Here is a 24,449-nt window from a genome sequence, read left to right on the forward strand (position 1 = left end):
AAGGCAGAGAGATTTTGTCTTCAGTTTCCATGCAGCAAAAGAAGCAATTAGCATATACAGACAACCCAAACTGGGACTAGAAGCATTTGGAGGATTCACTCTCATGATGACTCTTAAATCATTTTAAATAAAAATATTTCCTGCCTGTTGGTAGTTAAAAACACTTTCTAATTAATTTGTTCTAAGAATGTATCACTCAAGGTCTATATTACCCCAGCAAGAATCACTAGAGTTCAAAACATCTCATTATTGGAAAGGATAACTACAATGTGAATAGGATTATGCCTGCCCTTTTTAAGACTAAAGTATTCCTAACTTAAATGACTTGGGGCCGGGGAGGATCCAGAAGATGTTCTAAATAGCAAAAAGGAAAAATGGGTGCAATTATGCACACCTCCCAAGATTAAATTTATCCCTTTGGAGTTTCATTATTTCATTCACAGAAAAATTGAATGGCTCTTTTCAAATTTCTTAGAAAGATGTAATTATTAAAACTCCATACATAGAAGAATAGTTTTTTGGGTCCTCCCCCGCCCCCCAAATAAGGGTGATTACACTTACAAACTTTTTCAGATTTCATTTGGATTAAAACATTGTTTATAAAGGCAACATAGCCATCTAGTGGAAAGATTTTTAATAACAAATTATTTTACTATGAAGAGGTTTGTTTACAAAATAAAAGCTGAAGCCAAATGAAACACTTGTTTTGTAACATGTGATAAATGATTATAAAAAATAGAAGGAGTACTTACAGGGGCAGTGTTTTCTGAGACAAGTGTTGTGGAACATTTCCAGACACAAAGTTTTAACCAACCTTCCCATCCTCACACAGCCCATTCAAAACTAAATTATTTTACCAAAACGTATAAATGAAAGAGATGCGGTTCAGTCATAGGTTTGATTATAACTGAGGTTTTCTATGCCTGAGATTGTAGGTGGTATATGGTTACCGTGCCCCCTTCTGCTGCCTTTTTCCTTCTTTTCTGTAAAGCAATGCATCAGCGCTCCTCTCCTCTCTGAATTCCCTTCTCCCCCGAGTTGTCTTTGCTGATGGGAGCAGGTGGTACGTCCCAGGGAGACTCTTTGCAGGAGCAACACCTGTTCTGCCATCACGAGTGGCATCCCTGCTTCTTTTCCTTAGTCAGGCTTTGTTGTCAAACCTTCCGTGACAGCTCCTTTCTCCCTGGTTATCTCAAGTCCCCGGGAATCGAAAAGTTGCTCCTCGCTGATATTTATTGTATATTTAGTCCTCTGGGCAATACCGCATAGAGTCTGATGGCTGTGGGACATGCTGTGCACTCAATACAGGGCTCTGTGCTAGGAGATTTACCCTGTCCAAACATTTAAGAGCAATCAATGTTTGTAAATAACTGAAAAGGCAAAATGCCACAGTGAAGTCTTCTACGTCAAGAGAGGAAGCATTGCACAGCGAAAATGAGCAGGAGACGGGAAATCAGAAGGCGTGAATTCTAGTGCTAGCCCCGCTGTGTTTTCGGTGTGCGTGTGTTGAGTAAGTCAACCTCGGTGGCTGCTTCCTCTTAAGTAAAATGGGAGTGATTAATCTCAAATCCCCTGCTGAACTTACCAGACTGTTGGGAGGAAGAAGTGGTCAGGTGATGTATGAAGACGTGTTTTATAATAATGGCAAAGTGTCAGGCTTTATTCCCTCGGGTTGAAATTAAAAGCCCTTTGGTAAACTTGGGATTGTCATTTGAATACGCAGCCACCTTGCCCTTCCATTGAATCGAGCATGTGTAATCATTTGCCTTTTTGTCACAAGTGTGGAGTCTTTGCTTCACAACCTTGTGCAGTAGGTCACTACTGTCGTTCCCATAGTGAATGGAGACGATAAAGCATGGAAAGCCAAAACCGTCTGAAAGGAGGTAGATCCTAGACTTAGGGTCCACCTCATTGTGTTCTTGGCCCCTGCATAACCACACCTCACTGCCTAGTCTAATGTATGGCTCCCATCCAGAAGCATCCCATCTGACCATTTTTTTCTATAGGCCTTTTTAACAACTCTACACATGATTTTCCTCCCTTGCTTGTAATTCCCTTTGGCTAGGTCTCCATCCAGCAAACACCTGTTTTAGCTCTCATTGTAATGCTCCGTGATGCCATTAACCTGTCAGAAATCCTCAGTTTCAGAACCTCTGCCTCGTTCGTCTTGATTTTCCAAGTACCGTTGCGTAACTCAGGTGTCTCACACATATTTGTAAATTGCTGTTGACTCCTAAATAAAGCTATAGTATGATTTTACCAGGATATTTTGACTGAGAAAAAATGAAATAGCTGAAGAGTAACTTACCAATTCTTTTTCTGAACCTGAAGGAAGTTGATTCCATTTTTGCACTGGGAAATTTGAGGTAGAAGCATTAAATATAAAAGAAAATCGGGTATCACGATATGAGAATATGAAAACGATGGCTTGCCTTTACTAAATGACAGTGGTTCTTTCTTGAGCCTTGATGTTGTACTGGATTAAATTTAAGCATATTATTAATCCCTCAGTAGGGTTTTGTGTACATATATGCGGTTTTGTGATCGGCCTCTATCCCAGGTTTATTACCATGCCTACTGCCAAGTTCTCATCTTATTTGCAAACGTTTCAAGAATTCTCCCTCAGAGCCAATTATTTTTCTTTAAAAAGCAGACTGTCTTCCAAAATAGGCCCCTCAAGTACCCAGCAGGTAAACTAGATAGTGCGCAAACTAGACAAAGTAAACCAGGTCAAGGGCAGTAGGTCCTGTTTTCCCCACCCCACTCTCCAAACTCTGCTGTAAGCAAACAGAAATTCCACCCACATGCAAAGGGTCTATTTCCGTATTTTCTGAAATGTACCAAGTGTTCTCTCTTCTCAAAGTCATCATTATAGAAAAATCTCTAAAAGGATTTTTTTTTTAAATTGAAGTATAGTCAGTTTACAATGTTGTGTCCATATCTGGTGTACAGCATAATGTTTCAGTCATACATATACATACATATGATTGTTTTCATGTTATTTTTCATTATAGGTAACTACAAGATACTGAACGTAATTCCCTGTGCTGTACAGAAGAAACTTGTTTACCTATTTTCTATATAGTAGTTAATATCTGCAAATCTCAAACTCCCAATTTATCCCTTCCCACTCCCTTTCCCCCCAGTAACCATGTTTGTTTACTGTGTCTGTATGTCTGTTTCTGTTTTGCAGATGAGTTCATTAGTGTCTTCTATTTTTCTTTTTTAGATTCCACATATGAGTGGTATCATATGGTTCTAATGGGATTTTAAATGCTTGTTTTACTATTCTTAGCATAGGCTCTTGGCGTTTTCTTCCGTAAAATATCTAAGCTTTGATCAAGACTCCGTAGTGAGCACTGTACGTACATGCTGGTCTCCTCCTGGTTTTAGTTGTTTGAAAAGTGGCAAACAGCCTAGTCACAACGCTCCTAGTATTTTCTCCATGTCTCATAATCTTAAAAGGGCACTGTCAGTGATTCTTGATAAATGAAACTTTGAAACCAGTTTCTAAAGGACATCTGATTAAAAAGAACACATAGATTGCTAAAGGTCAGTTTCTTTCTACGGAGCACTGCTGTGTCCAATAGTAAACCAGGAAATGGGGCAAACGGTGAGCAGTTAGGCACTTACCAAATGTCAATTATAAGTAGTTTTAGCACAAATGTGTGTCCATATTTTACCATCTGCAGAAATAAAAGATATAAACACAATCCAATATTTCACAATGTTCACTCTAACATGGTGGCATTTGGGATGTTTGTAAATATCGCAGAAACAGATACAAGAGCCAGAATTCATGTTCAAAAACTTGTGAATCATGGGTGTGGATTCCAGATTTGTTGCTCTACAGCAAAGACACAATGGAGAACAAATTGTTTCAAAGATGTTGCCTCAGATAAGCGTACCTGCATTGGTGTGCCACACTCTGCGGGGCACTGTGGGGAAATGTAACAGCAATAAATTTCCAAGGAGTTTACTATTTAATCAGTGAAAGCAAGCTGATTTTCTAGTCTTTTTATAGTTCCTTACTTTACACGCACAAACATCTGAGCGCGGTGAAGCTTGGCAGAATGAGTACAAATTTCCCATTTAAATGTGATATTTCTAGAATTTACCCCCCAAGTTGCATTTTTTATACATTTGGCATCATTAATTTCTCCCAGGAAATTTCAGAGAATTTTCTCAATGGTGGAGTCCTACTTCCTCCCACCCACTTTCCCATAATTACTGGAAATACATCAACTGCCAGAGATGCAGTCTTAACTCAAAGATACTTTGAGAAATGAATGGCTCTCCCCTTCAAAACATCCCTGATCTAAGCATGTGGCATCATCAGGGACTGTGGCTTCCTAGGCTACCTCAGGCTGCAGACACATTCACAGAGCCCATAGGCAGAGACCTAACCCATGGTGGGCTCCCTCTGAATTCCAGCTCACTGCTTCCTCGTGGCTCCCCTGCACTGAAGGCTGGGAGGCATCTGACATCACTACCTCCCTGAAGAGCACTGCTCAGCTTGCTGGGCATTTGAGTACCAACTGGCTATTGTTGCTGCTTCTCAGAATTCTTGGGGCCACACCACTTTTCTGAGGGGTCCCTCCTTTCTCCACCAATGAATCTACCACGCTCCCTAGAAATAAGTAAAAAACTCAATTTCACTATTATATTTTATTTTTCTATTAAAGTGTCCTCTGACTGAAGAATCCTTTCCAATTCCTACTGGGGTCTTTTTCCTCCAGGTAATCTGTTTTCTCAACTAAAATTTCTGTCTAGTCTCACTTTCAGTTGTAGATTGCCCCTGTTCCTTAAAGTCTCCCCTTTGTCTACATTCTCTCCACCCTCATCCTTGCTCCTAAGAATGGAAGAATGAATTAATGAGATTCCAAACCCGGTCTGCAGAGAAGGGTGATGTGAACTTAGCAAACTCTGTTTTAGATTTCGCTATCTTTTATCTTTTTAGCTATCAATGGGGGAAAAATCAATGGAAAACAGACTATGAATAGAATTAACCAAAAGTCAAAATGACTTTACACCAAAGAGTAACATAAAGACATAGATCGCATATTAAAGCATAGAATCACGTATCTCAGAGATTTTAAGTAATTCAAATTATGTAAGGACAAGGTCCAAATGCCTGACAGTGCCCATTTTTTGAGGTTATGATGCACTTTATTCCTTTATTAAATAAGGGTTCTCTTTCCTTCACTCGACACAGGCTCACTCGTCCTGTAAAAATGGTGGTGCTCATTCTGTGCTCTAAATGTTCTCACATAGCTGAGAAAAATTCTTCTGTGAAGTAGTTTCCTGGAGTTTTTTGCTTTTCGTGAAATGATTTCCCTTGACAAAATAAAGCGTTGTACTACATTGCAGCCTCACTGTTAGGAACGAAGAAAGAGGGGAAAGCGCGGGAAGACCCACACACACCACAAAGATGGAGAGCATCCAGATCCTAGAGGAGTGGTGAGTGCTGTTCCCATGGTTACTGTGTCTCGTGTGTGCGCACTGTTCACGCCTACCCAGCGCTGAAACACAGTCCCAGGCTTCCTGGTCCTCCTCGGAATGGTTCTGGGCGATGGATGCACACTCAGCCTGGGAGATCTTAGTTTGTGATTGCAATAGCTTTCTGTTGACTTTTCTATGAGCTATGCTGTTGGCTAAAACGTTACCTGAGCTTAACCGCTTTCAGAATATAATGACTGCTAGGTGAATTAGCTCCCCAAATTGCCTTAATTCTTTTTCTCTTTTCTGAGAATATTTTTTAAGTTGTTCTCTTTATAGGGGAAGAGTCTAAAACACACAAAAAAAAGATGGAATTACTTAAGTCAGTCAGAAAGGACACCCAGCTGGCCCCTGGCCCCAATTCCATCAGGTCATACTCAAACCAAATATTGTCTCCAAAGTGAGAAGCTAAATTACAGTATTTACAGAATAAAATTGAAATTCAAGTAGATTCTTTGTATAATAGGTGCTTTCTTTTCCCGCTTCTTATGAGAACGCTTTGATGTGGATGCTTCATAGTAATTTTTCTGTCTTTTAAAAATGTTTGTATGAGAAAGTTCAAGCATCTTGGATGGTAGCAAATCTATTTAAAATACTCGGTCAAAAAGGTAAGAATAAATAAAATATAAGTACTTTTTGGAACAAATGTATTTTTAGGTTGGAAAATTATTAAACAGACCAATGAATGGGAAAGCAAAACCAGGATCAATTTAACCACAAGAATCTCCAAGCTTCTCTCCTCTACTTCTTTGATGGATAAGGAAGTAATAACTGGTGGTTTCTGCAGGAAAGTAGTTGTTGAAGATCTGAATATAGAGAACTAAAAAGTCCCTCATGTCATGATAAAGGTCTGGTCCTTTTAAACTGTGATAACTCCATTCACAATATTGACTAGAATAACTATTAAAGTTTAGGAAAATACGTGACAAGTCCACACTATGTATTCTTATTTTAGATCCTGTGAAAATGAAAATAAAAAATACCAGAGATGGGAAGAGAAACTGTATCTTATGGATTGAAAATTAAAAGCTACATCTGATGCAAACAAAAAAGTTCAGTTTGCCTTTCAAAGTAATGTATAAACTGTTTCTATCAACTTACAATAGGTTGTTATGATTTGAACATTTCCAAGTTTCATTACAAATTTATGATGACCACGTGCATGGTATGTGTAGCCCCTTGCTTTCCGAATGTCTGACTCCCTAACACGTAGCTTGTGCCTACAGGAATTTTTGTCAAGAGCCAGAAATAATTAGCCTAGTCCTGGCAGATGTTTGCCAGCTCAGGCCGAACTGAGTCACAATGACCACTAGATGGCAGCAATTGAATAGCGTTTCTGTTTGCCTTCTCCTACACCTGGGCCAGCCTTCATGTCAAAGTTGTCTTTAATAATGGCCCCATTCTGTCTCTGCAGCCAAAACCCCACTTCAGATGAAGTCCTGTCCTGGTCTCAAAATTTTGACAAGATGATGAAGGCCCCGGCCGGAAGAAACCTCTTCAGAGAGTTCCTCCGAACAGAATACAGTGAGGAGAACCTACTTTTCTGGCTTGCCTGTGAAGACTTGAAGAAAGAGCAGAACAAAAAAGTCATAGAAGAAAAGGCCAGAATGATATATGAAGATTACATTTCTATCCTATCACCAAAAGAGGTAAAAATCTGGCAGATAGTGATGTGGGCTTCTTAAGACCAAGGATGAACTGAAAAGGACCTCTGTCCAAACTGAGTCATGCCTGGGGTGAGGACAGGCTAGAAGGCTTCCCTGGGCAGATAGTCCAGATTCCATTCTGAGAATCCACCTGACCTCGTGTTTGAGGTTAGGTTTCCCCACGGTGCTTTGATGGCTGACTCAGGTAGCAGTCTACTTGATTATTTCAGAACTAACACTAGGAAGCCTATTAAATACAATTAGCCATGACTTTGCAGTGGAAAAGAACTTACTCTGAGGCAGTGTTTCTCAAAGTGTGATCCCTGGATCACCTGTATGAGGATCCCCTGGAGCATCTGTTTGAAAAACAAATTCTTGAGACCCACCCAGGACTTCTGAATCTGAATTTTTGGAAAGACAGCCCAGGAAATCCACACTTTTAGCAAATTTTCCACATATGTACTGGTTTGAATACCTCTGGTAGGAGGTAAAAATCAACAACAAAAAATCCTGCCATGTTGATGCGTGTAAAATAATAGAATTTCTACAGAACTGAAGAATAAGTCTTTCTGACCCAATAATATTCTTGGGGGAGAGTTGGGTCATGAGTTATTTTACTGGTTCTGTTTCCATTTTTGCAAGTACATGCTGTTTTTCCCATTGCCAGGATGTGCCTGGTAAACAAGGAACATTTCAAGGAACCACATGAACACTTTTCCATTAACTTTTTAAAAATGAATTTGCTCCTGAGAAATCTTCCATTTTTTAAATTTTTTTTAATTGAAGTACAGTCAGTTACAATGTGTCCATTCTGGTGTACAACACAATGTCCCAGTCATGAACGTACAGTACAAATATTCATGACAAATTTTCCATTTACCAGAATTACACACATTTGGTGAGGGAGGTGCTAATAGTCTGCCCGGCCTTTGGAGTGCTGAGTGACTGAATTCCAGAGATGCTTCTAAGCATTTGAACTTAGAGGTTTCTAGAATGCCTCTCTTCTGCATGCCACTTCTTGCCTTTTCTCTCTCTCCTAAACCACTGTGATTTTTACCTGTGCATTTAAATGTTCTGATCTGGTACTTTCTGGTCCCAGAGTTTAGCCTCCACACCCCTCTCTTTGTGCACACAGACATGAAGTCCCCCAGAAGTAGTCTGTACTCATCTGCCTCGTCCAACACATGATGTGGCCCCAACCGGCCTTATCCTCCTTACTTTTCAAAATTTATAAGATGAATTTGTATCTACTTTATCAATCTGTGTGTTTGGGATGCTGTATTCACTATTTCACTACTAATGAAGTATACCTAAATGATTTTTTTTATTGAAGTATAGTCAATTTCTGGTGTACAGCATAATGTTTCAGTCATACGTATACAAACATGTATTTATTTTCATATTCCTTTTCATTATAGGTTGTTACTATTGAATATAGTTCCCTGTGCTATACAGAAAAATTTAATTTTTTATCTATTTTATATATAGTAGTTAGTATTTATAAATCTCGAACTCCCAATTTATCCGTTCCCACCCCCTTTACCCCCTTGGTAACCATAAGTTTGTTTACTATGTCTGTGAGTCTGTTTCCCTTTTGTAGTTAAGTTCATTAGTGCCTTCTTTTTTCTCTTTTTTTTTTAGATTCTACATATGTGTGACATCATTTCTTTTTTAATGCATTAATTAGGCTCTAAGTGCCATTAGTATTCCAGGGCACTCCAGTAGTGTCTCTACAAAATGAGAAACCTGAACTAGATACACAAAAGATGGTGGTTTTTGTTTTTTTTTTTTAACTGTATTAACATAGGAAAAGTATTCATGGAAACAAGGAGGGGACAATTGTTTCTGTAGCCTCAATACATTTATTACTGATGCCACTTAGTATTTCTAACACCGTTAAAATTCTGCATCTTAAAAATGCATCCTTCAGTTTCCTGGACTTTCTAGAACCTCAGCATCTAAACAATTCTACTTGAAATTTTATTAGCATATTAATTTCACCTCCATTTTTTAAACATTGTGGTACATGAGAAGTGTATCAAATAACCCCAGTGTGCCCAGAGACGTGCTTTTCTTGCCCATACGTACACATAATTAGAGTCTTTGGGAAGATTATCTAGCCCATTTCTCTCCCCAAAATGTGCAATGTGTATCATTTTTAAATGAGTATTGTCTGGATTATCTAGTCCATTCCTTTGTACTGTCTATGTATCATCTTAAAATGATGACTGTCCCATTTTAAAGTAACATTAGTAGAAAAAGTATTCTCCATATTAAGTACACGCAGTTCCTTTATTTTACAGTCTCCATCTTCTAAGTTTTAGTTTTTACGGGAAACACTTTCCCACTGTCCTGACAACTCTTTTGATTTTCACATGTCACACATTGGTGAAGCTTTATAAAACACTTAATTTTCACAAAATTGCTTCTTTGGGCTACAGTTTAGAGACACTATAGTTATTGATTACTGAAATATAAATTATTGGATTTGCATTTTACAAAAGTAATGGAGTCTTGTTTTAGCCAAATTTCTTCACTCTGAACATGAGTTCCACCAAAAAGTCATTAAAATATTATTTCCTGATTAAGTATATGACCTTCCCTAAATTAAATACTCATACTTAGTGTAACTGCCATATTTATTCTCTCCTTTATTTTTTCTAACATCTACATTTGGGCCATTACACACTCCTTAATATCCTCTAAATACTATAGAGGGAGGCAGAGGTGAAATTCAAATCTTCATCATTTTGCTACTTGGTGGCTTGACTTATAACTCTTGACACAGACCTAAGGTGCTGGACTGCATGATTGCTCCTCTGTCAGCATAGTAATTATATTGGTTTGTTATTTAGCAGAAAAACTGAATAAACCTAAAGTAGGCAATTACAAATGGTTAACTTAAAAAGTTATATTTTAATGCCCAGATGTAGATATATTTACTTGTGAGCCAAGTCGAATGACTTGATTCACTAATATACTCACAAAATGGCCTGCACTTTCTAGCTTTGCCAGGGTCCTTCCCGAAATACTGTATCTCACTAACCTTCCTGTGCAAAACTTGTCAGCTTCTAATCAACAGTATGTTACTAACCATTTAATGATACTGAGTTACCATCCTTCAGATTTTGTCCTCTAGCACTGGCGAGAACACGTATCCCCTCAAGTGAGCCCTGCCTACACGGTGGGAAGGACAGTGAACTAACATTCACGTGCCCAGGACTCTGGCCCCGGCTCTGCTTCAACTTAATTATGTCACCGGGGATAAATTAGTTCAGTTTTCTGGGCCTCCATGTTCAGTTGATTTGTTTACAAAAATAAAAACAAAGAGGTACAGAGGGTAATAAACCAAATCCAGAAAGGCAGCTGTAAGGCCCTTGGCTACAGTGGCATCTTCCCCAGCAAATGGCACGGCTAACCACTGGTGGTCCTCCTTACTGCTCTGCCAGAGCCAACCTCAGACTCCCTCTCAACACAGAACTCAGAGCAGCCTCTGCAAACCGTCAGAGCTGGGAATCTGTTTCCCACTTTGGAGCTAACTAATCTAGCTTCTCCACCTCTGAAATTCTATAACACTTTCTACTCAGAATATTCTTAAAGAATATGAACATTTGAGTCATTTATAAAATAATGACTGAACAGCTGAAAATGCCACGATTTTATTCTTAACCAGAGCCTCGTTTTTCTTCTCTAGACTTTCATTTTTCCCTTAATTTGATTGAGTTATCATGTTCTTCTTTGTTAAGTGTACAGGAAGTCTACATTCTTAAAATTATCTATATACACATAGCATATTTCCTTCATGAGGCCAGTGTGCTGAAAATTAAATTTCATTGCTTTAAGAGCACATTTTATGCTTTTTTAATAATTTGAGCATAGTGTTATAAAATAGATGTTTATAATCAGGAGGCAATATAACTTCCATTCTGGTAGAGTATACATTTCAAGAGGGGAAAGGACCAAATATTAAAATTTTTAAAAATCTAAAAGCAAATAAAACACAGCATTTCTTTCAAAAGTAAATTTTCTTTTTATGTGATATCCTCAAAGGGGAAAATAAAACAGAGGTAATAAAGAAGAGTTTAAGACTAACGGTAGCCTTGCTATGCATCACTGATGCTAGTGGCAGTTTATATTTATTAAGTGTTGGAAAGACAAACCCAGCAAAATAAAGAACTTTAATAAAAAGTCTACTTAAGAGGTATGACCAACAATAGTTCAATAGCACTGAACTATTGAATAAACAGATAATTATAAATCCTGCAACAAATGTAAGACAGCGGAATTGAAGAAAACTATGTGTGTTCAGTTCTCTACAAATCCCCTTAGCGATGGCTTTGTCCTTAACCAGGGCTGTAATCCAGCCCTACCACTTACCATCTGTTTGACACTGATCAACTCACGTCAGTGCTCTGTGACCTCAGCTTCCTCATTTTGTAGAATGATGGCGTGGAAAAAGCCCTAAAACCCACTCAGTCTATGACTTTCAGACTCTGCTTTATGGCAATTTTAATAATAGTAGAAACTGTTTGCTTCTTCTGATTTCACCCTAAACCTCCAGCGGCTATCTGGGACGGAAAAAAAAAAAAGTAATAAGCCTATTTAAGCACCAGGATTATCTAAAAATAAGGCATATGTGGTAGACATGTGGGTTCTGTGTGGGCATCTAGACAGATGACTCTTCAAGCAAAATTATGGGAATCTAGCATTTTTATGATTTAAACCCATTTTTCTAAACAGGACTCAGTTGACTGTATTTTCCTAGAGTCATTTCTTATGCTTATTATAATTCAAAACATATGTGCTGAGTACTTCCTGCGAGCCTGGTCCTGGGCTAGATGTTGGGGATGTGATGGTGAACAAGAAAAACACTGGCCTATACCTTATGGAGCTTTTGTTTCAGGAAGGCAGACAAATCATGTCAAAAATAAGTAATTAAAAATCATGGGAACCACTATGATGGGGGTGGAGGTCAAATGATGTAGTTAGAATAGGGTTAGTCAGGTAAGGTCACTCTGAGAAAGAAAAATTCAAGTTGATACAAAGTCTAAAGACATTGGATTTGACCAAAAGGTATCATTATACATATGATCAATTATTATTATTGTTACTACTATTATTACTTTACATTGGGCTTAAATTTTGTTTTGACAAAACGGTCTTATTATTACAATATGTTTCACAACAATCCTGTAGCCTCTAGGACAGGTGGCACCATTTTATAGCAAAGGAAGGTGAAACAAGGACACTATGTGTATCTGGCAGAGATAGGACACAACCCAAGGTGCTCTGACTCCAGTTGTGGTGCTCCTCCAACTGCAGTATGATGATTCCTTATTCCATTGTCTAGTATTTTGTTCATGACACGACTATAGATTTCTGTGAACCCAAACTTAGAACATGAGACACAATGAGAATGAGCAACCTTAATCACATGTCTGAACTCCCCCTCAGAAGCAAGATAATTTCCCATAACTTATATTCCACCAGGAATATGATTACTCCACTTTATCCTTGCTCTAAGGAATACACCCCAATAATCAGTTTTGGGGGGAGGGTATAGCTCAAGTGGTAGAGCGCATGCTTAGCACGTGTGAGGTCCCAGGTTCAATCCTCAGTACCTCCTCTAAGAATAAATAAGTAAACCTAATTACCCCCTCATCAAAAACAAATAAACAAACAATAATCAGTCTTATTTGCAATTTATAATTATTTTCAGTAGAAACAACACAAAATAATACGTCTAAAAGTACTCATGGTAAAAAAATTCTATTAAAATAAACGAATCAGTCTTCAGATCTATAAAATTTAACATGAGAAGACCAAATTTAGTTAAAATTATAAAGACCATCTCAAATGGCAGAAACTATAATTGGTAAAGTTTAATATGGACTTATGAAAGAAAAAGAAAAAAATCAGAATTTTACTTGGAAGAGAATCCAAAACAAAGCAACTTAAGAGTAAAATTTAAAATAAAATGGAAAAAATAGGTTGAAAACTTAATCATGATGTGTAAAATAATTGTTCAAAGAATTAACTGACTTAAAGGAGGGTCTTTATGAGGGTAAAAGACTTTCAGTGATAATTCACCATTTTCAGTATAATTCTGGAAAAAAAAAAAAAAAGGTCCAAAGAATCAAAATTTCCATTGCCTCTTGAAGGCTAGAAGAGAAAGGCAGGGTCAAAACTCAGGGTGTTCCCTTTGGGTAATATTCACCTATCATCAGTGAGGGAACTGGAGCCAGGGGTAGGAAATCTAGTAAGGTCAAGCATGGTAAATAACTCAGTTTGACCCGGCTTTTTCCAGCCACACTAGAAAGATTTGTTTTCATTCTCCCCACTTTACCCCCACACTCCTGTTGAACCTTTAGCTTCATCTTCCTCCCAACTAGTTCGTGCACTTGCTGGTGGGTATTTTTATGTTTGCGAGCCACCCACCTTTCTTCTCCCACCTCCTACTCCCCATGGTGATGGATGCTTCCAAGTTCATTGAGTCCTAGCACAGAGTCATTTCAGCCTTTGCTTCAGTTACCACCTCTCAACCCTGCCAACGTCCCCAGCACTAACACCAACAGTTAAATGCTGCCAAACCTATCAGCATGTTGTCTGGTGCCCTATCTCACAGCAGTGGTTCTTTTCTTAACTCTGTTACTACTGCGCCCCACCCAAAGGGGAGTCTGTGAGGACTGAGTAAGAAAAGAATTTCCGTTGTCCAAGGATAGCTCTTGTCTTGTGCTGCTCAACCTTCTCTTCCCTTAGGATGAGTTTTTTATAGGAAACCCCTCAGTCCCTTATGCACTGGACCCAGATAAGATGGCCTTATAAGCCATCCAATGATGCATGAATCCTAGGGTGAATGTGGCTCAGGTCCATGCTGGGATCCACCCCTGCTAACCTGTATTATAGATGTTCCACAATCTGAAGCACAAAGATGCCACAAGATGAAACTGTAGACTGTAATACCCATGGGGTTTATCCTTGTTATCTGACCTCTCTACACTTCTTTTGACTGACTGACAACCTTTTCAAACAAACAACCAGATATTAAGGTAAATATTTTATTTTTTAAATGGAAATAGCAAATGTGTTTTTGTTACAGATTACTAAATGTTGAATGGTACTATTTTCTCTATGATATTTCACTACTGTTTTTAATTTGTTAAAAAAAAATTAAATCACGCAATGAGGACTCAAGACATTTAATAATTCAAAGTATCTCATTTCTCTGTCTTAAGATAACCAATATCATTCTAGCTCCTGATAAACTGTTTCATTTATCATATGTTAAATATATGTTATATGGTAAATAGCATATATTTAATTATGCTATTATATAAGAAATAAATGACCTTCTTTCTTTATCACTAATCTAACATTTCTTTTTCCCATGAAACAAATAGTTCCTAAAGTTTGAAAGTAAGAGCACCACTTACAAAAACAGAAATGTGTTTAAGACTCACCTTACCATAATACTACATTTCAGGATAAGATCAATCACTTTAAACTCCAGTTTAAACATTTTCCTGTTGAGTATAAACACAAATGACATTCGAAAATAAAACTTAGATAAAAATTTATACTTTATGATGACCCTTATGGCAACAACACAGAGAATAAAGCTTAAACAATCCATTTCCAGAACATCTTTTCTTTTTCTTCCTTTAGAATTTAGAGAGAACAACAGATACTTCAGCCGAGAAATGTTTTAAGTTCTTCTCTGTGTAAGTTAGTCTAGCTAAACCACTGAAATGGGGTCTGGATCACCATTTCCTGACACGTCCTCCCATGGCCACCATCCCTTGGGTGTATCATTGAACCCAATTCCACACAGGTTATAGAGCTCGGGAATCTGGGGACACCAGATGAACTATGAGTGGCCTCAGTCACTGGGACTGTTTCAGACCCAAGCTTAGTCCAAACAGTGGGTGGGAAAAGAAGCCAGAACCAAAAAGTCTTTCACAAAATGCTTGTGACAGTTTAGATACATACATGGAAAGTCTGTTTAGACTTGAGTACATCATGAGGCAGATAACTGTGGACGCCGATGCCCTGGTCCTTGTTCAGCAGTGAGAACTATGAACACCAGTCAGGACTCAGAGATGGTGCTCGCCTCTTAGAGAGTTTTGCTGACAGGTCATTTCAGGGCAGAGCTTAGTCCTACTCCCCAGGCATGCCTTGACTGCTGTTTAATTTTCCCACCTTCTGGATCCAACATACCCTACCAGTTCCAACAGGATTAGCATTTAGTGAGAAAGAAACTTTTCAAATAACTCTGTATGATTACTTTAACAGGTACTCTGAATTCCTACTTACATTTCTCCTTTCAAAGGCTACATTTCAAGCAATTGTTCTGCTTAATCTTTAGAACAGAGATCTCTAGATGTATTGCTCTGTGAGGACCACAGAGTTGGCTATGCCCTGCCGGTAGACCTAAGACCTGAAGAATGCCCACTGGGGTCAGCCCTCCCACATCCCTGGTTTCCTACTTCTGACACAGTAGGACTTACTGGGATATGAAACCCCTGGGAATCAGCATTTGATATACACGTTACGTTTTGACAGAGAACTACTCTCTGCCAGACTTTTTATCTTGTTCCATGGAGAGAGTCACCCTGGCAGTCACATAATAGGAGGAGGGAAATTCATATTCTGGCTCCGGAATTCTCTGGTACCTCAACAATGAATAGAAATTGTCAAACACACCTGAGAAAAATGCATAGAAAAGGTAAATCCAAGTAAGCCAAGATATTTATGAACCAAAGTTCTGGTTTAAAAGTTGGTTTTTGTTTAATTCAACTTTGGAAAAAGGAAAGTATGCAAGGTTATGTAACCTTTGAAAACATAACCTCAGGATTTTAGGTTTACTCTTTGAGGTTTACTCTGAGATTTCTCTGAATTGTCACGAACCTATAGTTACTGAATTGAGATCTTTTGAAAAAATATTATTTAATGTATGTGCTCTTATTTCTTTTTAGGTCAGTCTCGATTCTCGAGTTAGAGAGGTGATCAATAGAAATCTCTTGGATCCTAATCCTCACATGTATGAAGATGCTCAGCTTCAGATCTATACCTTAATGCACAGAGATTCTTTCCCAAGGTTTTTGAACTCTCAAATTTATAAGTCATTTGTTGAAAGTACTGCCAGCTCTACTTCTGAATCTTAATTTTTATTTAAAAAAATTATTTTGGAGGGCTGAGATGAGAAAGAAAAGTAGTTAAGTAACACCTGAAACTGAGTTCCTGGAGAACTACAGTTTAGCATTCCTCAGGCTACTGTGAAAATACAACCATACAGTCTTTGTCTCCATTTTTATCAAGGTTATCTGTGGTTAAGTTTGGAGAAAATACCACATAAAACAATGAATTGCCAAATTAAGTTTGTTTTTGTTCAACACGCATTCTACTTGCAAGCAAACTGTATTTGTAGTCTCCTAGTGTATCCAGGGACTGCATGTGCAAAGTAAAACTGCTTCATTTGCCACGTAGCTGTTGTAATATTTAATCCAACGGCATAACTTATATCTGTATTTAAGGACTTTTGTGCAATATGGTCTTATAGAAATAATTGCCAAAAAACTGGCTGTGGTTTGCATTTTTAAATATAACCTAAGACAGAAAAAGCCAATTTTTAAATTGTTAACTATGACATTTAACATACTATATACTGTGTTCAGTACACTAATTTTGAAGCCAATATTTCTGTACATGAAAAAAAGAGCTATTTATCTCTGTTTGTTGGAAATCCTAACGGGGGATTCCTCTGGTTGTTCACTGCCAAAACTGTGGCATTTTCATTACAGAAGAGTTTGTTATGTAAAAACTATATATATGTAAGAAGAAGAAAAGAGAAAAAAAGCACAAAACAATTTGAAGATTTCTATCTCAATGACAAATCAGAGTGATACTGTTTTTTAATTGTAATAGAAGAAAATGAACCTATGTATATATTAGATGTCCAATACTGTAATTAATTTATTAAAGACTGGCTCTCCAGTTCTAAAATGGTTGTGTAAAGTATGTACTTCAGCAAGAAAAAAAAAAATAATAAGCTTGATAACTTAGTTTTGGAATATAAAGAAAGGATCTAATAAAGGAATGCCTACATGTAGCATCACAAAACATTTTGATGAATAGCACCTGTGCTGTGGCATATTTTCCTTGAAAGTGAAATCCAATGAAAAGCTAAGTTTTTAACCAAGAAATGTTTTATAAGGGTTATCTAGAAGGTAATTCTCTACTTCAGACCTTAACTGTTTTCACATAGTATCTTAAAAATGACTTATTTAAAAAATGTTAAAACCAAACTATTAATTCTCATCCATAACTGAAAGGCAGTGCAGTGCTCAAATCTCCTAGCTGCCATATTATTTTTTATAAGTACCATTAAATCTTTAAGACAAAAAAAAATACCTGCCTGATTCTGGCATGTACTTTTGACATTCAAGAAAACAGTATCCTACTGTGCGCGCACACGCAAAAATGTCAGTGTCATATTTATATCAAGGTGTTACATTTGAATATTAATATCCCCTGGAGGCTATTTTTTTAATCGTAAACTTAATAAACATAGTATTGAGTAACCTAAAATGAAAGTTTTAAAAATATTTATATCCACTGAGAATACTGGCCTTATATTAAGGATGTTATTAAAATTGTAGGTTTCCTTTGTCATTTTTTAACTACCTCTCATTTTTTTTAATTTATTAAACTTTTTTTTTAAAAAAAACAAGTTTGGGGTTTTTTTTTTTTAATTTATTTTACTTGAAAGGCTGGCATCATAGTTTTCTTTTTCCATAAAACTTAAAACATTTCAAGAATTGTTTTGTAAGTGAATTTGATTTTCTAATTTATATAGAATTCAGGAGATATGGTTAAAAGGGCTATTATCTATTCCCTATGCAAATATTTTAACTGTTGCAGTGTTTGACAAAATGGGATTAAAAAAAAAAAGTTTGCAGAGGAGAAAACAAAACATTCTGTTTACACTGGCGTTGCTGACTATCCTATCATATTCAGCACTTTTAAATACATTATTTATGAAAATGTAGTTAAAATACAAGATAGAAAATATTTATAATAATCTTTTCTTTTAACAAATGCCTGTTTTTGTCTGAAAGTGTTAGTGTGTTAAGACATACTTAACCCAGGTCTATTAGATACTTACTATTTGAATAATAGTTTTCACTAATATGTTGAAAAAAGATAGCTATGAAGATGTTTACAAAAAGTCGTATTTTTTTTCCTAATGAGTGAAGAAAAACCTAAAAGAATCATCACTTCTATTGTGAAGTTTATTGTTCCTAAATTATTTTTCTTGATTAGAATTGAGTTTGTTATGCTACTGTGATGTATACAAATATATGTTGTGATATCATACTTGTTGCTGTGTTTGAGGTACAACAAATTGGTGCACATGACTAGAAAATATGTAATATACTATGATACACTGCATGCATAAATTTTTTTTAAATGTAGACTTTATATTCTTGTTGTTACTATATATGATGGTGACCTGCTAGTCGTAAGTTATCTTTATAAGATACTTTGGACTATTAGGTGAATTGTCTGTATGACAATACCTTTAACATTTTACCAAATGTAAAAGATAAGGACCCTTATAAAGAGTCCTAATTGCTAACCCTGGGCATTTGGAGAATACAGATTTTGAAGCTAGTATATACCCTGTTGAAACCTGGTCAGGAAGTTGTGTTGAGAATGACTCCAAAGTAGATTTACACATCAGGTGCTGGTAATCATGCTGTGTGAGGATTTCTGTGCTAAATTCCTATTTTCTGGGGAGGGGAGGTTTCTCTTTTAATTTCAAAATATCTAAAGTTTCTATCTAAGAGTATGTCTGTATATTTGCAACTCTACCACTTTTTAAAGTATGGTATAATTCCTTCTGTTTTAATGACAGAGCTACAATAAACAAACAAAAAGAGCCCTCAACTGGTGTCTATGCTACCATTTCAAGAGCACAATATTTGTTTTGGTAGAGTTTGATCTTTCCTAGTGAGTAAATTCCTCCCTGGGGAAAAAGCAGCACTTTAGAAGGTACCCTTTGTGTTTTAGATTGCCAAGATACCTTTCCATGCTGTTAGAATCTGCTAATGCACACAGAAAGAGGTTAATGCTCTTTCTATGGTGTCTTACTTCAGATGTATCTATAATGGAAATATAAGGATATATATTATATTAAAAATACATGTGTATATATATATATCAATTGGAGAGCCAGATTTCTTCAGAGAGAGATCTTGAACATAGATCACACTAGTAATGAATGATGATGCTTCTTTACTCTGGATAATTGTTATTAGCACGTTATCTAAAAGAAATACGTATGTCCTGACAGTGTTATAGGGAAGCTCAAAGCACAGTAGGTACACTGGCAAAAGAACAATAATAGCAAAACACAGTTTTGATATTAACATTATGAAGTGCAAAAATCAAGACCATAAAGTGGTCTTTTTTTTTAATCTTAAAATACGTACATAGGATGATCAGTTCTGATATGTGGTCATGGTGCATGGGTGTTTATTATATCCTTTAATGCTGCCTACGTTCTTACTTATGGAATGAAATGTGTATCAGATATTTACCTGATAGTTCAGTTTTGCAAAAGGACTCTAGAAATAGGTAAATATTTATTTATTAGGGGCAAAAATACACTTTCACCCCATTAAAATGCTGATTTAAAAATAACACTTAAATCTTATTTTTTAATTTATCCATTTTATTCTATACCTGTTTAACTTATATTGAAAAAAGTCATATTCTAATTGTGACAAATTAAATTTGCAAAAAATACAATATATCAGATGCTTTGGAAGAAATTTAAAATAAAATCAGAAATAGGAGAATAAGCCACCTAAAACTTCTTAGATCCAAAATGCCTGTAGATAGAACCCTATCAAACATGAGTTTTGAAAACTTTGCACTTCATAGATTGGTAAATTATTTTAATAAGTGATAAAGATATTTACAGAAAATTCTCTTGCCTGTCTATTTCTATTGACAGCTTATGACCCTAGATTTCAAAATATACTTTGCAGACACTTTTATTTTATTTGCATGCTCTTTTCAGCTTTTTCTAAATTTCTGAATAATATAAAATGTTTGTTCTCCTGAAAAAACAGTGTTCAATCTGTAAAAAGTTTAGTTATTCCTTACTTGCTACAACTGCAAATATTTATCAATAAAATTGATACCAAAAACTTGCTTCAGATCTTCCCTGCAATACTCTTAGTAGTAACCCCTGCAACACACAACAGTGCACAGAGTGGTAAGTATTGTTTCCAAAGACCAGGCCTTAATTATAAACTGGACTTCAAGTTACATTTCTGTCTCATGTGACTTTGGGCAAATCGTTTATTCTCTCTGAGCCTGTTTCTTCATCTTAAATGAGGAATATAATACTTAATTTACAGGATGGTCAGGAGAATTAAGTGAAATAAACATGGAAAGAATGAAGTGTTACATACAATATTATTATTGTATCAAAGTTCTCCAGCTCAGTAATAATTCCCATTTTCAAGAATGTATGTTTCAATGCCACTTTAATGCACTTTTCCTCTATTTTTTTCAAGTTGTTCTTTAAAAATCTGATTTAATTATTCATCCAAAAAAAATATAACCACGCTTATTTTAAGATGGAGGAATATATGAATATGTTATTGCTTCAAATATTCAATAATGTGACTAAAATCAGTGTTTTCAGTTCACCAACATCATACTAAATCTACAAACAAGAAATATGTCTCTTTCAATGACACACACACACAGAGATGTACAGATGTGCATGTGTGGGTGTGTGTGTGCGCAAACATGTGTATAATGCTGTAGGTTTAAATCGAAGTTTAAATAAGAGAAACCATTTGAAAATTTTATTTCCAAAGGAAACAAAACAACATTCCCAAGGATAGGAAGAATATAACTATCAGGTAATTTGTCCAATAAATATGTGGCAGTTAGAGCTAAAATTAAGTTAAAAGCAACTGGCCAGGAGAAACATTGATACTGGCATGAAATAGAAAGTATTCTTTTTAATACTGAAGTAGTATGATCTTTAAAATAATTGTATCATGAAAATACGAAAATAAAACAAAAGGTGGCTGTGTGTTCGTAATATTTTTCATTACACCCTTTTATTTTAGAGTATTTTAGATTTATAGAAAAATTACAAAGACAGTACAGATGGTCCCAGAGGCTGCACATCCATGAGACATTTCTCACAATTCATAAACCAGTATCAATGCATCATTAAGTCCACACTTCATTCAGAGCTTTCACCTAAGGTCCTTCTTCTGTTCCAGGATTCTATTCAAGGTACCACATCACATTTAGTCAGCATGTATCCTAGCTGCAACATTTTCTCAAAGTTTTCTTGTTTTTGATGACATTGGAAGTATTGAGGAGTACTGGTCTAGTATTTTGTAAGATGTCCCTTAACTGGAATTTGTCTGATGTTTTTCCCATGATTAGACAGGTGTTTCCGGTTTCTGGAAGGAAGACTACAAAGTGCCATTCATATATCAAATCAAAAATACATATCGTCATCATGACTTACTATTGTTGATGCTGAACTTCATCACCTGGCTGAGGCATGTCTGTTAGGTTTTTCCACTGTTTAAGAGGTTATATTGGAGGTAAATTTACTAGACATTTACACTGAGATTAAAAAAAAAAATTCTGAGCAGATTCCTCAGCACTGCTGTTAGGTTCTATTAAACGAAAGTGAACAAATTCTATGAAGAAAATATAATGAACTGGACATTCAAATGGGAAAATAAAACTCCAAAATAGTGTTAGGTTCAGTATTCACTTAATGGAGGTGAAAGTGATTTTTTTCCCTTGAACTACCTGTATAATTACCTTAATCCTCTGTATCCCTTGGGTAGTGAAGATTTTAGTCTTACTAATGGTCATAAGAGGTAATCTAAATCAATGATCATTTGCTGAGTACCTTTTTATATTGTTCAGCCTTCCACTGAACAATGAACACTGAATACTGGAATAATGTAAAAGGCTTGATTTTTCCCCTTTGGTTTAACCTATTTGTCATAAATACAGCGTTTCTTGTATATGATTTTAGGATGTTTGCTAAATATTAAAAATAATTTCAATGTGTTTGGTTCTGTAAAATTTATCGTATTGAACATATACATTTTTGTTGCTACTATGTTCATTGTACTTAATACTCTATATCCATATTTTGGACTTCACCAATATTTATTAGTGGACCATAAAGAAGTTTTGAATGCATGAATAAAACTTGAGACACCATGCTTGGTTATTTTGCAATGCCAGAATAACTGTAGGTACTTATAAATTGAATAGACAATGCAGATGATTTTTCATCCAATTCAAGTTGTTTTGGGTTTTTATTCCCCCTTCCTTGAATCTATTTTATTATTTTACCTATGTATAATAACAGACTTCCTGAAAATGCTAGAATTTTCAACATATAGTAGAATTTGAGCATGACAATAATGTAAGGAAATTCAGAAATCTCAAACTAAGGATATTTCTTTGAGTTTTCAAAGTAAATCAAACTACAGCTGTTGTCATTTGACTCTATTGTGGAAACCTATGGATATTATTGTAAAATGCACATGCATTACACTGACTTTTTTAAAATGTTTTGAATTAATAAAGAATTCACCAATGTATCCTTAGACAACTTACTGTTTCCTCATTGGTGTAAAACTGTAGGAGTATAGGTACACTTATTTATGTCACTTAAATTATTTACCCATCTGAGGGAAAGTAATTTCTGGCTGGAGTCTCTACATTGTTCTCTCAGGTTATTGCTTATAACATTTTTGCACCTTTTATAAATAATAATGTATATTCTTATAATGACTCCTTTTGAGAATTCAGCTGAGAGATTTATGTTGAGTTCAAATGGTTCCCACAGTGCTATGCTTAAAAAAAATATTCAAAGTTGAGAGTAGACTTGGGAAATAACTATTCCTTAAAAAGACATAAGCAATCTAATCAGTCCTGTTCTATACTCAGATCAGAATTTTTTAAATTGGGTTTTGGCCACTATTTTAAAACAATATATATATAAATAAAGTAGTTTGGCTTTAATACACATTCAAAGTGAAAAGAAGAATTGAGTTAGCTGAAGCCTCAAAGTAGCAAAACCTATTTTGGCTTTCAATTATTTGAATAATTATCTTATTCTTCTACTTCACTCTGCATTTGTATGTAGAGCAAAGAAATGAAAGAGGCAATGCAAGCTCATTTTATCAATCATTTTGATTAGATGACTTATGGATGACTTAACCCTGTCCAGGGCTCCCGTATTTTATCGTTTTTTTTTTTAATGAGATGTAAGCTTTTTCAATATGTCAGTCTTCTGCACAGAGAAAACATCACTTTGTAAACCCCGCTCAAACCAATTAGGTAGAGGGAGTTCCCAGACTGAGCGTTTAGCCCTTGCACCTCCAGGCTGTCTTGGTTGTATTATGCCTTCATATACATTCCTCTAGTGAGCCATAAAAGGTCTTTTGAAAAATGCAAAAAGCATTATACCAATAAACTTCAGTAGTCCTGGCACTAATCCGCTATCTGAAGTTGTGGGGGGAGGGATGGGGGTTGGGCTACAGGAGGCAGGGCTCTGAAGGCTTTGCCGGGCTGTGGTTTGTTGAAACACGGAAAGGCTCAACCTCTTTAAAACGTAGCAGAGTAACAAGGAGTAAGTGAGAATGGGCAGGAGACTCGGTGTGAAAGGAAGTCGTTTATAAGCAGATAAAGGACATGAAAGCAGATTTTGCTAAATCACTTTGTGGTTGCCTTAGAGGCCACCTGTCACGTCTTCGTTAATACGAGCCTTAACCAGTGTCGAAAAGAGAAATAGGAGCAGGAAAAATGGAAGAGGAGTAAACACACATTCACACACTGATGACTATCCCACAATTCTCTCCTGGAGACGACAGTCCAGGCTGGCACGGGAAAGGACAACCATGCTGTGGCCTCGGCCCCTGTAGCGGACACCACACTGCCCTCCAATGCTGTACTTGAAATCCTGAGTGCTTCGCACACAAACCCGCGACGTCAAAAAACGTGATGACGACCTATTCCCTTCCTCTTTCGGCCCAACACTCCACCCCGGCTCATTCAAGTAGGCGTTTCTTACCTTGCGTTTCGAGGTGGCGTCCAAGCTCTCCCGGATGCACCCCTATCGCTTTCCGCTCTGCCTCCTCAACTTCCGGCTTCCGCTAGTAAAGCGGCATTTAATAATGCTTGGCCGGAAGTTCCCAACCAGACTTCCGGGAGGCCCTTTTAGAGCTGCGC

At 36.5% G+C, this 24,449-nt stretch overlaps 1 protein-coding gene and 1 long non-coding RNA gene across 4 annotated transcripts in view; one reads left to right on the plus strand and one right to left on the minus strand.

Annotated features, from left to right (window-relative positions):
• The window catches only part of RGS17 (regulator of G protein signaling 17), an 86,769-nt gene extending 70,109 nt beyond the window's left edge, over positions 1-16,660 (plus strand). For 2 of the 3 annotated variants that reach the window (XM_010965732.3, XM_074368132.1), the window contains 3 exons: positions 5,371-5,460; positions 6,914-7,148; positions 16,121-16,660. In XM_010965732.3, the coding sequence (XP_010964034.1) occupies positions 5,371-5,460; positions 6,914-7,148; positions 16,121-16,309 (514 nt within the window). In that variant the 3' untranslated portion in view covers positions 16,310-16,660. The remainder of the gene's footprint in view (positions 1-5,370; positions 5,461-6,913; positions 7,149-16,120) is intronic. The other variant, XM_074368134.1, reaches the window with a different exon arrangement.
• LOC141578333 (uncharacterized) lies at positions 7,584-24,352 on the minus strand. Its single transcript, XR_012508531.1, has 3 exons — positions 24,292-24,352; positions 14,606-14,668; positions 7,584-12,537 (listed from the first exon to the last, which is right to left on the minus strand). It is a non-coding gene; the product is annotated as an uncharacterized LOC141578333 (long non-coding RNA).
• Positions 24,353-24,449: the final 97 nt, after the last annotated feature.

The sequence above is a fragment of the Camelus bactrianus genome, chromosome 8 (genome assembly GCF_048773025.1).
Source record: "Camelus bactrianus isolate YW-2024 breed Bactrian camel chromosome 8, ASM4877302v1, whole genome shotgun sequence".
Classification (NCBI taxonomy): domain Eukaryota; kingdom Metazoa; phylum Chordata; class Mammalia; order Artiodactyla; family Camelidae; genus Camelus; species Camelus bactrianus.